Source organism: Aquarana catesbeiana, linkage group LG04, assembly GCF_042186555.1.
Source record: "Aquarana catesbeiana isolate 2022-GZ linkage group LG04, ASM4218655v1, whole genome shotgun sequence".
In the NCBI taxonomy this organism is placed as follows: Eukaryota; Metazoa; Chordata; class Amphibia; order Anura; family Ranidae; genus Aquarana; species Aquarana catesbeiana.
The window spans coordinates 306,081,990-306,097,758 of NC_133327.1; the positions used below are offsets into that span (position 1 = coordinate 306,081,990).

Sequence of the window (15,769 nt, forward strand, 5' to 3'; positions counted from 1 at the left end):
CTACTGGCTCAAGCGGGGGGGGGGGGGGGGTGTGCGACGACAGACTGAACGGCAGGTGGGAGAGGGACACCGATGTGGTGGCGCTTCGAATGCGGGGGGGCTGCAGCCGCCCACAGCACAGCCTCTCCAGTGTCCCCCTGTGAGTCTCCCTGCTGTCCATGCAGGGGGGGGAAAGCCCCCAGCTGCCTGACAATGCGGGGGGACTCAGCAACCCCGCTACACTCTTCCCCCACCAGAGAACCTTTGGTCCCTCAAAGGAGGGACAGTCCATCAAAATATATATCTCAGCTTGTGGCCGTAGTGGACAACGAACTTCTCTACCAGAATTTTGGCCACTGTAAATGCTTGTTTGGTCTTTAGTTGGGAATGCCTGGGCATACCGGGTGAAGTGGTCGGTCACCACGAAAACATTTCGATGTCCACTCGAGTCAGGCTCCAGACACAAAGTCAATACACACTAATTCCAGTGGTCCTTGACTTTGAAGATGGCCCATTGGGTCAGCTCTGTGGGGCAGAGTCTTCCTCTGTATACATCATATGCAGGAGTGACAGTATCCCTCAACTTCAGCATGCATACAGGGCCGATAGAACCGATCTTGCACCAGTCTGAATGTCTTCTCAGGCCCTAGGAGGCCATGATTGTCATGTATGGCAGGCAGCACAGTTGCTCTATGCTTTCTTGCTGCCACTTATCTTCAGGATCATCTGAGGGGCCCCTTCGGTAGACCACCCCATTGCGTAACCGCAGTCGATCCCATTCCTTGTGTACTAGTCGTGCTCCTGTTGGAGAGTTAGTTGGCAATAGATTTGGGCGTTAGCCCTCCAGGGCCTTCAGTGTTAAACTACAGAGGGGATCTGCTATGTGGTCCTTTCTCTGGTCCCTATCTGAAAGCTTAGGTAGGCCGTTATTCCTGACCTGGGAAAAAATCAGTATTAGTATTTGGGAATACCTGCCACTGAGACTCCGATGGCTTCCGCCCCAGTTGTTCCTCTGGCCTGATGTTCCACTCTCTGATACAAGGCTTGTATCCCTTCTGGAGTCAGTTGAATCCACTCTTCAGAGGAAACCTCCAAGTCATAGTGTCTCCTTGACAGGGTATCAGCATCTCTGTTCCCAATTCCTGGGCAGGATTTTAAGCTGAAGCGAAATCCTGATAGGGCAGCCAACCACTTGTGCCCGGTGGCATCCAGTTTTGTTTTGCTGTGGTGAGTATATAATACGTGAGTGGGTTGTTGTCAGTTTTGACCACGAAGTCTGCACCATACATGTAGTCTTTTTAACTTGTCCACCACTGCCCACTTCAGAGCCAAGATTTCCAACTTGTGAGTAGGGTAGTTTTTCTCAGCAGGTGCAAGACTTCGGCTCACATAAGCAACAGGCCGCAGGTGTCCATCCTGCTCCTGATACAGTAACCCGCCTAGCCCATCTCGACTGGCATCAACATGCAGCTCATACGGCTTGGCTGGATTGGCATAGGCCAAAACAGAAGCAGTTGTTAGACTCCACTTCAGCTGCCGAAAGGCTTGCTTACACTAGTCGGTCCACTAGTCTTTGATAGACTCTCGAGGATTCCTGGGTCCTCTGATTTTCTCGATGGGTCTTGTTGAATCGGGGTCATCATCATCCTCATTTTTCAACAACTCATTAAGGGGTTGAGCTATTTTAGCAAATCTTCGATAAACCTTCTATAGCATGAGCAAAATCCCAGGAACGACCTAAGCTCAGTTACATTGGTAGGCGTTGGCCAAGAGGTGACAGCTTCCAGCTTCTGAGGGTCAGTAGCTATTCCTTCAGCAGAGACAACATGGCCGAGGTAATTCATTGAAGGATGGTAAAACTGTCATTTTTCCAGGGACAGCTTCAAGCCCTCGTCATGGAGTCTCCTGAGAACCTTCTCCCGACCCTCTTCATGTTCTTCGAGAGTTTTGCTGAAGACGATGATGTCTTCTAGATACACGAACACTGCGATTAGGTTCATGTCCCCTACTGTCTTCTCCATCAGTCTCTGGAACGTTGCTGGGGCATCGGCCAGACCTTGAGGCATCCTATCAAACTCGAAGAACCCTACTGAGGTGATTAAAAGCTGTCTTTTCCCTGTCCTCAGGGTGCATGGGGATTTTGATAATCCCCCGAAGGGATCCGTCTGACTCTTTCCCTGAATGGCTTGTCTTCCTGAAGGTGAATCCGGTGCTGGGCACTTTTCGCACACCCCACATCAAACTAATTTCTCAAGAACATATTCTACCATCTCAGGAGCTGGGCTTTGACCTTTTTATTCCACTCAGGTGAGTGGATTACGAGTGGTTACGAGGCTGTAACATTCCGAATGCTGACAGGGATCTTCCCACAACTCTGTTGCAGAGCCCGAATTGATATGACTTCTGGGATTACCTCCACTCCTGTGTCCTCTCCCTGACGGTCAGCTTCAAGGACAACTAAGTGGCCTGGTGGTTTCCAATTGAGCTTGACTGAAGCTTATGGACACACCAACTCTCCAGGTTGTAGTATCTTCTCACTTCTGTCCGATCGCCAAATCTTCCCCACTCCTTCAGCTGGGGCTCACTGTTCCTCGACTAGGTGCTGATACACTTGTCGCAGCATAGGATGTATGCCTTTAGTTGGGGTGTAAGACTTCAATACAAGAGGAGTGAGCAGCTTTCTGACAAGGTTAGTGTTCGTTCCTATTATCAGAGAACTCTTGTTGGAAATGGTTCTGGCTGTCAGAGTCATCATCTCCATCAATTGTGACACCTGGGTTTTCAAAAGCTCTATCTCTGTGCTGCCATTAGTCACACTAGCTACTCTAACCCCAGCAACAGGCGCTGATTTCTGGGTCCTTTTTTTGTTTTCCAGCATGGCCTCCTCTTCTCGTATAGCCCAGATTAGGTCAGGATACTTTAGGATTTCTCCATCTCCTCGAGTTTTCAGCTGGATTGTGATAGGGTCTAGGGGTTGAGCTACCCTCCAAAACCTGATATGCCTGAACCTCATCTACTGACCTGGGATCCAAGCCCTATTTTAGTAATACCTGGTGCATTATCTTGTCCAGACGCTTAATATAGTCAGATAGCTTTTCCCCCTTCATTCTGATAGGTATGTTAGAACTGATACATAAGGTCAGATGCCTTTTCTGTTCGTCCAAACACGTCTTACAGAATACCCAAGTAGTCCTAAACAGTACAATCCTGCTTGCTGAGTTTTAAACTGTGAATGGCTTCTGAGGCAGGGCCCCTTAAGCTCTCAGTAACTCTGTTTTTCTGGGCCTTGGGAATGTCCCATTCATCTAAAGCTTCCTCAAATGTGTCCTCTCCGGCTGGCACTGGTTGCTTTCCACTCAGTTTTCTATATCTAGACCCAGTGTATGTAGGGTAGGGTTGTCCTGATACCGATACTAGTATCGGTATCTGGACCGATACCGAGTATTTGCAGGAGTACTTGTACTCCTGCAAATGCTCCCGATGCTTCACCAGATACCTGGACACTCAGGAACAGTCGGTGTGGTGGCGGGGAAGTTATAATCACCGATTTCCCTGTGCGGCTTTCAATAAAGCAGCTGAAAGCCGCGGAGGGGAGAGGGGGAGAAGCACAGGGAGATCAGTGATTATAGCTTCCCCGCCGCTGCAACGATTGTTCCTGAGAGTCCCCTGTATCCTCCTCTGACTCCCCTATGAGTCCTCCTCTGTATTCCTTCGCGGGATCCTCCGGTCCCCCCCCATCCTCCTCCACTCCCCCTCCGTGCGCTCCCCTGTGTTCATCTCCGGTGCCCCCCTTCCTCCTCTGGTCCCCCTCCATACGCTCCTCCTCCTCCGTGTTCTCCTCCAGTTCCCTCTACCCCCCGTCCTCCTCCACTCCCCCTCCATGCGCTCCTCCTCCTCTGTGTTTTCCTCCGGTTCATGCATTTTGGATGATAACCTCACACATACTGAGAGATCTGCACTGAGAAATCCAAGGGAGGATCCCTCCATTATGATTCACAATGCAAATAAAGGGGGGTTTGCGGTAGTTTTGGATAGGGAGACCTATAGAACTGACGCATTAAGGCAACTCACAGACACTAATGCCTATATTGTACTGAAGGGTGATCCCAGTAAAAAGCACAAAGGCATTTTGACATATTTAACAAGGGAGCAGGTCTTGGGAGCCTTTACTCCTAAGGAAGTTGAGTGTCTCATCCCTGATTTCTGTCATGCCTACTTTCAGTCACCTGCCTAAGGTACATGAAGGACTTGATCCCCTCTGTGGTAGACCCATTGTGTCGTGGTTTTTTAAAATTTAAAAACATTTTTTTTTTTATATTTGGTGTGGAGTGTCCCCTAAAGAGTCATACCAGACAAAGTGCCTGGTATTGTCAGGATCAAAGTCGGATGGATGTCAGACTTCAAGTCGCAGGGCAGTGTCGGATCCACAGTTGTATGACTTTTGTGTCGTGCCAGTGTGAACCTGGCCTGAAGCTGGGTTCACACTGATATGACACAACTGTTGTACGACTATCATCCTACTTTGCCCTGCTACATCTGTCCTACATCGGTCCTACTTCGGTCCTACTTCCATCCCACTTGAATGAACAAGATAAGTTTTTGCTCCCACTTTGGTGCAACAAACGTTCCGACATTGGGAGCTCATGTCGAACGACGTGTGCAAATCAATGATTCCCTATGAGAGCCGTCTTAACTGGTCCGACACAAGATGGTCCGACTTTAAAAATGCTCCCTGCACTTCTTTGGTCCGACTTTGGTCCTACTTCAGCCCATTGAATATCATTGAAGTCGGATAAAAGTAGGATCCTTGTCCTAATCTTCCAACTTGTGACATCCGACATGGTGATAACTGCAGCAGTAAAAGGACGGCCCAGGTTCACACTGGTACTGTGCACCATGCATATTTCTGTCCCAACATTTTCCCTTAAAAATTATCAAACAGAGGCAAGGAAGATGAGGAATTTGAGTGCTTTGATAGGATTTTACATCTGCTGTCAGTGTATTTTTTATGGATAAGCATGCGGCTTTGGTGTAACCCATTCTGGCTTCGCTAGAGAACCAAGTACAGCTAGGGAGACATTGGGCAATGCCCTGGGAAAACAACCCCATGCAATTGAGGAGCCCTCATCTATACCAGAACACCAGTTCTGGTATAGATGACTGTACTTAAATATTTCAAATGCTGCTCCAGGCAAGATCATGCTTCATAATCAAATGTCAGGTGCTGGTTTGGCTCATCTCCACTAAAACAATCAATTCTATTGGCAATAGCAATGCCGCACACTGAGATGCAAAATAATCTTCCTTTCTTAAAATAGCCAACAGGAACAAATTCTATTCTGACATGTTTTGTGCTATTCACCACCCTTTTCAGCATATGGGCATTATCAGAGCAGGTCTAGTCAAAATGTGAAGTACCACAGGTGTGATTTTCACTAGAGTATGAATTACTGTTTGATAAATGTTGGTCGATACTCCCTGCAAATGCTTAAGAGCCTCTAAATGTTACCAGCTTTGTATCATTTGCACTTGCTGCAAGCTGCTGATGTCTGCCTCTCTTTTCAGGGCAACAGCTTTGTGGTTCAAGAATGTTTCCTACAACATGCCTACAACTTTCATTATACACTGTGTGCCTGTTTGCTGGTATCATTTAAGGGATTATACAGCTATTTCATGACTGTAACAAAAGAGTTACCTTCCTCCCTTAAACTGGAGTTGGGTAAGTATGAAAAGACTAAATCTATACTGCCTTCTTGCAATAAATTTTTTATTACTTTCCTTTACTTCTGGTTTCTTGGGCCAATAGGTATCTCTGTATCATAAACTCTCTCTTTTTTTATCCTTCCAATCTGTAAAATGTAGACACAGATTTAAAGAGGAACTAAACCCATTGATTTAGCCGTTTGCCAAAAAACGTTCCATTCAAGGCATGCCATGGATCAGGGGTAGTGAATTAAAGTTCAAGGAGGTTCGGTGACTAAAAAAAAATTCCAGTCGAGGTCCGAATCACAAGTCTGTGCTATTAAAGATTGTACGCGCCTTCTTTCCTTTTTTTGGTGCAAGCCACGCTTTTCTTACTGTTTCCTCCACACACTCTGGTAATACTCTGTAAATGCAAATGTCCCCAATAGTATTCCCCCTTACATCAGGTGCCCCTACTACAGTAATTCATTACATTGGGTGCCCCCATAAATCCGTTGCCACCGTCAGAGTACCCTCCTAAATCAGGTGTCCCCATCAGGGTGCCCCCATCAGGTATTCCCGTCAAAGTGCTCACTTGCATCAGGTTTCTTCATCAGAAGGCCCCCTTACACCTGGTGTCTCCTATCAGTGTGCCCCTTAACATATGTGCCCATCAGTGTGCCCCCACTAACATATGTCACCATCAGCATGTCCCTTTAACATAAATTGTGCCCAGGGAGCGGGAGCCAGCACAGGTAACAAGCTGCGGGGGGGGGCGTGAGAGCTGCACCGGGAGTCCTGCTGAAGGGGACAGGGTATGCATATAACATCGTACCTCGCAGCCGGCCGAGTGAGAGCCAGGAGCTACGAGATGACGAGCAGCAGGGGGCGGGGACGCGCATTTGACGTCACATCTCACCTCGCGGCCTGGCAGGGAGCTGCGAGAGAGTAAACAGCAGGAGGTGGGGTGTACACGCAATGTTATTGGTTGCAGGGTCGTTTGCGGTCCCAGCAACCAATGCCTGCAAAGTGGGGATGTGGCACTGTACACTGGCGGCCTGACCTTCTGGAAAGAAGCGTCGCTTGGTCCGTGTTCTGATTGCGGCCCTCCATTTAATGATGGCTGCCATAGATAACTGTCATAGTTCTCAACTGAACTGTCAAGCCATCAAATGGCTGGTGTCATAACTAATCACATGTGCAGCACCATAGCAACTGCAGATCAAACAGACTAAGCCGCTTCCTTGGCTGTAAAGAATAGGCGGGTTTAGTTCTGCTTTGTTACTTGAACCAGAGCAAAGTCATTAATATTGCAGGTGTTTTGCATACCACACCAAGTGCCCTATTCAGTCATTCTTTTTAAGTGCATGTATAAAACCATCATTGCCATATGTACATGTGATATATCTGACATTCTTTCTCATAATGTTGCTTGGATATTTTTTAGGCTAGCGCTGAGAATAATCAATGGTTTTGGACATTGGTGCTGCTCATTGTATACTAATTACTAACAATGTGCTATAGTTGCTGAGCATTTTTTCAATATAAAAGTCTAGTGTTAAAATCACTAGTGGCTACATATGTCTCTGTATGCCTTTTAACAAGCACTGCTGATCAATTTTTTTTTATCACAGATAATGGAATATTAGTATAGAGCAAGATACGAATTGCAGATTTCATAGTGTTTTCTTCTTCTTTTTTTTCTGTAGTTACTAGTTTATCAGTATCTTTTTTTTTTTTTTTTTTTTCTTTTTAATCTTTCTTTTCCCTTGCTTTGTTATGATGTACATTTGTCTTGCTGTATCTAATAACTATAACTTCACAATACTGTACAAAAGAAATAACTGAGTTTCATAGTTTGAGCATGTTAACCTTCTAGACAGTTCTTGTGTTGATTGACAACAGCCTTATCCTGTCTAGTCTGGAGTGCACTAAAACCAAAAGTCTCAATGTACATCATAGAAAAATCTTCTCTCTCTACTAGCTCTACTAGCTCTCTGTGCTTTACTTGACTGATCTCCTCTTACTTGCTGTCTGACTTCTCACTAACACAAGTTAAGTCGTAAAGCACAGATTTGAAAGGTGTGTAATTAGTACATATGTGTGCCATCCTTACAATCAGCCAAGCCCCGCATGCAGGTCCTTTATGAACGTCTACTCAGAAGAAAACATCCGAGGCCTGAGAAAGAATTCAATTCGGGTATGTTTCGGAAAGTAATGCATTATACGATTGTAATCGATCAGAATGTTTCTCATTTCCTATGTTTGTTTGTTGAGCCCTAAACGCTTAGGCATTTAGTCATAGCTTGTCAATGCTAGTCTAAAAAGCATCCGCTTAATTGAAGCATTTAGCAAGTTTCAAGCAGCTTTCTTGAAGCCTTTAAAGCATCCTTCAGCTCCAGTTTGAGAATGTGGATTATAAATCCTACAGGAAACCTGCACTGAGAAAAATATTGAGGCTGCTGTTGTACAATTCTTTCTGAAACTACTATTTCCTGGCCCTTCCTGAGCAAAATTCTGACCCACTGACCTGTCATAAGCAAGCTGATCAGGGAAAACCGAGTAAATTCAACACTGGCAGCCCCATGTTTTTAGAAAAGGATTATTCTCTTCCAGCACTCCCAACATGGAGTTAAAAGGTGCTTTATGGCTTCAGAAAAGCCATAGTAAACTTGACAAAGGGTATTTATTTAGAGCTGCACAATTCTGGATAAAATGAGAACCCCAATTTTATTATTTTTTACTTAAAATAAAGATCACGATTCTGAAGAATGTTTTTATTTTAAAGATTTACAACCCCTAAAAATTAGGTTATCAAACAAGATGGCAATAAAATAAGATATAATACTCTTTGCTTCAATCATATTTCAAGAAATGTAATGAAAAATAATGTAATGTGTAAAGAAATTAAAAAATTACCATTAAGTTATATTAAGGATGCCTACTGCAACTTTTTTGTTTATACTTCGGCTGTCGGCAATGGTACAAAGCATTGAAAAGTTATTTTACAAATGAAATAAATACAATTTTTTTCATTTTTGCGCATTTTTTTCAATGTAAAACATGTAAATATATGTCAAAGGTATAAAAATATTAATGAACAAAGCAAACAAAAAAAGATTTAATTATTAATAGTTTATAAAATAGAAGTAAAAAAACAAAAAACAGCAGGAAGATAAATGTAGAAGGAGAATAAGGAGTTAATAGGGCTGGTTAGAGTAAATGAAGGGTTAATAAGGGGTTAAACAGAGGAAAATTTAATAAAAACAAAACAAATTTTTTTTTTACTTGATAAGGTTGCTTTAACCACTTACCACAAATCGCCGTCATTGTATTGTCGGTATTTTGACATAGAATACCAAGGTTATGGCAGCAGATAGCAGCCATAACACCGGTATTTTCTGAAATGCTGGGCGGTCCTCTTTAACATAAGTGGTCTCTGCGGTGGATTCGCTGCAAAATCACTTTTATTAGCGGCGGAAGAGGTGCCCACCCCCCTCCCTCCGCGTTATTGTCGTCTTCGCCGCTTATCGGAGCTATTGGTAGCGGTGGAGACGATCCGGTGTTCTACCCTCAGGGGCAGAAAGTTGAGTGAGGGAATGATGGCCCCCACTCGACTCAATGATGTTGGATGACGGAAGTAATGTTCCGCCCAACGGCCTTAAAGGGGACATTTTCTTTTTTTTTTTTATTTGAAAAAAATACTTATTTTTTTTATTATTGCATTTGACCACTTCCGGACCGCCGCACGCTGATATACGTTCTCATTTTGAAGAGGAATATCAATGTTATGGCAGCAGCTAGCTACCATGACCCTAGTATCCTCTTGTTCAGTGGGCGGTCCGGTTTGCGATAATAGTAGTCTCTGTGGCGGATTCACCGCGAGATCACTTTTATCGGTGGTGGGAGAGGGCCGGTGCCCTCTGCCGCTTACCGGAGCCGTCGGTAGCGGCGGAGGCGATCGGATGCTTCTCCTTCCTGGGTATGGAGACGAGTGAGGGGAAGATGGCCCCCACCTGTCTCCATACCATTGCAGGGCGAAAGCGACATCAAAACGTCACTTCCACCCATAGCTCTTAAAGGGCCATTTTTTTCCTTTTGATTTTTTTCAAATGATAACATTTTTTTTAAATTTTTTTTTTATTGCATTTTAGTGTAAATATGAGATCTGAGAAGAAAAGAAAGTTTTTAATTTGTAAACAACAAATCTCTGAAAGAGGCTCGGTCCTTAAGTGCTTAAGTGTAAATGTGAGAGCTGAGGTCTTTTTGACCCCAGATCTCATATTTGAGGTCCTGTCATGCTTTTTTTCTATTACAAGAGATGTTTACATTCCTTGTAATAGGAATAAAAGTGATCCAAAATTTTCTTTTTTAAAGGGACAGTGTAAAAGTAAATAGTAAAATAAATACTAAAAAACAAACAAAAAATTTTTTTAAAGCGCCCCGTCCCGCCGTGCTAGCATGCAGAAGCGAACGCATACATGCGAGGTATCGCCATGATCGTTAGAGCGAGAGCAATAATTCTAGCAAAAGACCTCCTCTGTAACTCAAAACTGGTAACCTTTAGAAATTTTTAAACATCTTCTATGGAGATTTTTAATGGTCAAAGTTTGTCGCTATTCCACGAGCGGGCGCAATTTTTAAGCATGACATGTTGGGTATCAATTTACTCGGCGTAACATTATCTTTCACAAGAAACAAAAATGGGCTAACTTTACTGTTTTCTTATTTAATTCAAAAAAGTGTATTTTTTTCCCCAAAAAAATTGCATTTGTAAGACTGTTGCGCAAAAACGGTGTGACATAAAGTATTGCAACTGCCATTTTATTCTCTAGGGTATCTGGGGAAAAAAAAAAAATATAATGTTTGGGGGTTCTAAGTAATTTTCTAGCAAAAAAAAAAAAATTTAACTTGTAAACAACAAGTTTAAAAAATAGGCCTGGTCCTTAAAGCGGAGTTCCGCCTGAAAAAATAAAATTAAAAGTATTACAAATACTGCAGCTGCTGACTTTTAAAATAAGGACACTTACCCGTCCAGGACGCCCGCGATGTCCTCACACAAAGCTGACCCGTCCCTCGGCTCCAGGTGGAGACTCTGGCATCTTCAGTAAGGGAATCAGAAAGTAAAGCCTTGCGGCTTCACAGCCTGGTTCCCTACTGCGCATGCGCGAGTCACGCTGCGCGTTCTGAGTGGACCCTGCTGTCTTCTGGGACCTGTGTGTCTCCCTGAAGACAGCAGGGGGGATGTAGGAGGGGCCGGACATGGCTTAGATCGCCGCAGATACTACAGCGAAAGTGGGAGCAAATACCTGCAAATACCCCCCCCCCCCCGAAAGGTGCCAAACGGGTGGAACTCCGCTTGAAGTGGTTAAACTGACTTAATTAGCAGGCCGACATTTATACTTTTGATCTGTAAATGAATAAACAGAAAGATGCAATGTTTCTTTTTATCCCTCTCTATCAGCCCTGAGCAATGTTTTTGATAAACATTGCTGGCTGCTTTTTTTGAACGGCTCTGCACTTTTTACATGAATTGTGAAAATGCTGGATTAAGATCGTGTGGGGGGGTTGAATCATGCTCACGATCTTTTAATACCTCTAGTATTTATAGTCTCTGTTTATACTCAGGAAAAAAAAATCTCTTTGAAAAACACCCCCTAACATTTCTGGCTTTGGCCATCTTGAGTAAGGGCAGATGATTCATGTAGAATTTACTACTTGGAATCCATCTGCCCTTAGCTCTGGCATGCAGGCAGGAGGGTGTGCTTGGCTAAGAAAACCCCTCCTCCCCTCCCGAAGACTGCTGGGATGTATAACATCATTTGTCTAGGCCTGGAAACCAGGAAGTAACTGAAGATATGGAAAAAAAAAGTTTAAATACAATATACTTTCCTATCTATTTTCTAATGCTAGCAGCATAAGGATTAAAGTAGTCTGTGTTAATTGAGAGCGGGAAGTTTCACTTTAAGGACATGCTGAATTCTTCTTTAAGGCCTTTTCTGCCCATTTTATTAAAAGAATGTTCATAAAGCAAAAAAATAGTTTCCCTTGCAGGGGTTTTCAGCATTTATCTTCTATCCAAAGAACAAACCACCTTCAGCCTCTTGGCCTTTAGTCTGGTCCCACTGACCGTGACACAGTACCACTCAGTACCTTGATCCATACACTTGGCAGTCCCTTGATGCTCGGGCTCCTATTTGTACTCCTGGATAGAGACCTCCTCTGTCTGCCGGTAGGAGCCAAGAACCCTAGTCAGGTCTCTCCTAAAAGCCCAGCACACACCTGGCCAATTAGTGTGGCGGTGGTTCTCAAAACATGGACCCAGGATTGGAGATTTCAACCCACCCAGATCTCTAAAAAAGCTACAGGCTCCAGTTTGAAAACCAGCTTTTACCAAACAATGAGGTAACTGAAAACTCCGTTTCCTCTGAATGATCAATATTCCCTGCAGCCCCTCAACCTGCCTGAATGAGAACCCTGGGTTATTAACTCTTTTCACACCGTGGCAGGGCAGTCTTTGGCACTTGCTAGGTTTCACACAGATTTCAAAATCCTCTCTCTCAAAATTGTGCTTGCCTATAAAGGCTCTGCACGACTTTGGCATGCTATTAGATGTCTCGACTTTTATCACCCTACTCCTCTAATTCTCATCTTTTGTGTCACTCAAACCCCGTTTACACTCAGTGGGGGACAGGGCCTTCTGTTATGCCCTGAAACCCTAGAATTCGCTTTCCAAGAACACCTTCTTTAAAGGGTAACTCCACTTTGGTGGGAAAGAAATGGCAAAGAAAAAAAAAAAATAATATTGAGACACAAGTAATATTGTAACTGAATGTTCAAGTGGTAGTAAACTCTGTACTACCACTTGTATCTACAGGTAAGCCTATTATAATCTGCAGTTCTGTAATTTTCTGTAGGATGGAATTCAATATGGCAACCTAGAGGCGTTCCGTACACAGTTGTGTAATGTGATCAGTTGCAATACACTATTTTGGCAGCCACATTTTGGACATACTGTAGTCTGTTTAGTGTGGCACTGGGTACTCCAGCAAGTAGAGCATTACAGAAGTCAAGTCAGGATAATACAAATGTATTGAGCAGCTTTTCAGCCACATTGTAAGATAGCATAGGGCATGTTTGATTTGAGTCTTGTCACAGTTTAATTGAAAAAAAATTTGAGTCATCTATGTTTTTATGTTAAGGATTTAGTTGGATAGGATATTGTTAGCACAGAAGTTATAACTGAGGACCTGTGACCTTAGCAGCTGGCAAACCTATAAATGCTAAAAAGTAAGGAACTCAAGATAGAGCCTCGAGGGACACCAGACTAAACTGGACAATTTCGGACTGAAATCCAGCAAGAGAGACAAAGTGATAGCAATCAGTAAGATATGATTTGAACCATTTCAAAACAATTTCTGAAACTCCAAATGTGGTTTTATGGCAAGAGAGTTATGCTGCCCATAGATGAATTGAAATTTGACCTGGTTCAGCAGGGCCATGCCAAATTTCGATCCATCTATGGCCGTTACTGCTTAACAGAATTCGATCTAATGATCATCTTCTGTCTTCAGAGACTTTGCAGGTACTTGAAGGGTGGAAATAGCTTCCTGAGCCACGATACTTGTAGCACATCGGTTGTAAAGTCATAATACTCAACCATGAAATAGTTATGTTTTAATTGCAGGAGTTGCAGTGCAATGCACCTTGCCAGCGTGACTGATGGATCTGAGGTACAGCAAAAGTGATGCAGCAGCATATTGGGGCAGATTGTTGAGCAGGGAGCAGTCACTAGCAAAGCAGCAATCCAGCAAAATCAACCAAAGCAGTGAAGTGAATTGAAGTTAGAAGCTTAAATTTTACAAGAACTAAGAAAACAGGAGTTTGTCTGACAAATGGAGCTACAAAGGAAGCTGCTCTATTGTTTATGTAGCGAACCCATAGAGCTTTGAGAACCCTTTGTCATGTATTTGTTTATCCGTAAAACAAAAAAATTTGTTTCTAGATAGTAAAAACAGATTTAAGAAAAGAGTTTAAAAATGTATATCTTATAAAAAAAAAAAAGCTGATGCTCTTTTGACTAATATTTACAAGCTGGGGTTGAACAATAGTATCATGTTTAAGGCCTTATGTTTGCATTCATATATTTTCTTTTTTCTGTATGAAATAACGTTCTCTTTATTTCTAGCCATCAATATAGGTATTTCACTAGAATTCACAAATGGAGACCTGTTATTTTATACTAGTATAATGCAGTTTCCTCTTCTCCGCCCATGATTGACACAGACATTTTTTAAACTTTTGGTTTATACTGCCACTTACAGGAGAATTGGTCATTGGCAACAAAAGACACTGTAGGTGAGCTCAGGACAGCTTGTCTCTTCCAGTGAAGCTATTACAGCTACCATGAAGGTGACTACCATACTGGTGGAAGATGCACCCATCTTTAAGGACCCAACAGATAAGCGGTTGGGAGCACTCTTTAAAACCCTGTTCTGTGTACCTTTTATCTTGGCTGTGACTTTACCTTGCCAAACCATGGTTATCTGGTCAAAAACCCTTAATAGGTATCTCAGCACTGTTCTAGTTGGCTCCTTGATTATAGAATGTGTGGCATAAATTGCTGTAGCTTTAAATTTCAGTTCAGTGGTGGTCTGCTAGAGGCTTCCTGGCCTATTTTTTCAGGAAGTGTCTGTACTGGTCTGGTAGCTTTATCCTGCAAAGAATCCTTTTTGATTTTTTTTTAGTACTTTTCTGCCTTTTACCTCAACTAGGACATCATTTTTTCATGCTTCTTCCAGTTCACCAAAAGGAGATTTTTCTAAATTGTCTGGATGTAGTTCAGGTTGTGTGAATCTATCTCTCAGCCATGGCTTCCTTGAAAATGAACTCTAGGAAGAATTAATTTTAACATATAAATTGGGCCAGCGTGGTTACCTGTAAGTATTAATATGCTGCATCCAGGGGGGCTGCAGAATAGCTTCAAAGCTACCATAGTAGCCTGTGCCATTTACAGGAAGCGCTTTCCTGTTCTGCAGTGCTGGAGCATTTTTCTGTCTGGTACGAAGACCGAGTTGCTCGCTTGGCACCTCCACCAAAAATGTATTGTGTTCTTAATGAATACAAGGTGTTCTCTGAATGAGGTGCAAATAAGCTGATAAAGTAATGATCTTCCTTTTGTCCATTCAGAGAATGCCTTGTATTCACTGAAAAGAATTTGGCAGATTTTCTGAATGTTGGAGGTACCAAGCGAGTGACTCCCTGTGTATAGTTTACCAGAGGGAAAGTTTCTCTGGCACCCACCAGAACAGGAAAGCACTGTAGAAGTCACAGACTACTACAGTGACTGGTAACCAAACTGGTTAAAATATACATTTGAAAACAGATTTTTTCCTGGAGTTTTTCTTTAAGGAAGACTGATTTATTTTTTGTAATCCTGTATTGACCTCAGATGGATTATCATCCAAGCTTATGGTCTCAGGGATACCTCCACTGCGAGTGGTTCTTTGGCTTTTTAGTATAAAACTACTGTTTCCCAGGTTTGCAAGTTTGCCCCCTGGTATTTTTTTTTCACATGCTTTCTAAGATCTACCAGGAATTCAAGGTGATCGCTAACTTCATGAAATAAAGGCAACTTATTGGCTGTAGGCAGTTCCCAATTCTGTTTTGTTTTCTTGGTTCTGTCAGGGATGTCCAAAAGCCGTCTAAATGAGGGATGGGGAACACCGCAAATGCTAATCTGTATGGCCTCTGTATTTATGATGATGCTCTTGGTACTAATTTGCCACAAAACAAAGGCATGCTGGTAATGGGAGAGGTTATTTTGGACTTGGAATACAGTTTTGTGTCTAATCTTCCTGTAGGTGGTTGTATAAACACAGTGATTAAAAACTTTCTGTGTTATGATGAGTACAAAAATCCTATTTTGAATATTCAAAATATTTTTACTAGTTTGTTGGGACTCTACCTTAAAGTTTGCAGGGATCATAAGCTTTTAGGGGGATGTTAGCAATCCAAATCCGCAAATGGCTTGTTCTAAAGACTCAATTGGCACAATTCCTGCAACTGATTTGCGACCCCAACCATCCAGTAAATCTATAATGGGGAG

At 43.0% G+C, this 15,769-nt stretch overlaps 1 protein-coding gene across 6 annotated transcripts in view; it reads left to right on the plus strand.

Annotated features, from left to right (window-relative positions):
- The window catches only part of FAM135A (family with sequence similarity 135 member A), a 194,581-nt gene that overhangs the window by 130,930 nt on the left and 47,882 nt on the right, over window positions 1-15,769 (plus strand). For 5 of the 6 annotated variants that reach the window (XM_073626746.1, XM_073626745.1, XM_073626748.1 and 2 more), the window contains 2 exons: window positions 5,545-5,698; window positions 7,784-7,861. In XM_073626746.1, coding sequence (XP_073482847.1) covers window positions 5,545-5,698; window positions 7,784-7,861 — 232 coding nt within the window. The remainder of the gene's footprint in view (window positions 1-5,544; window positions 5,699-7,783; window positions 7,862-15,769) is intronic. The other variant, XM_073626750.1, reaches the window with a different exon arrangement.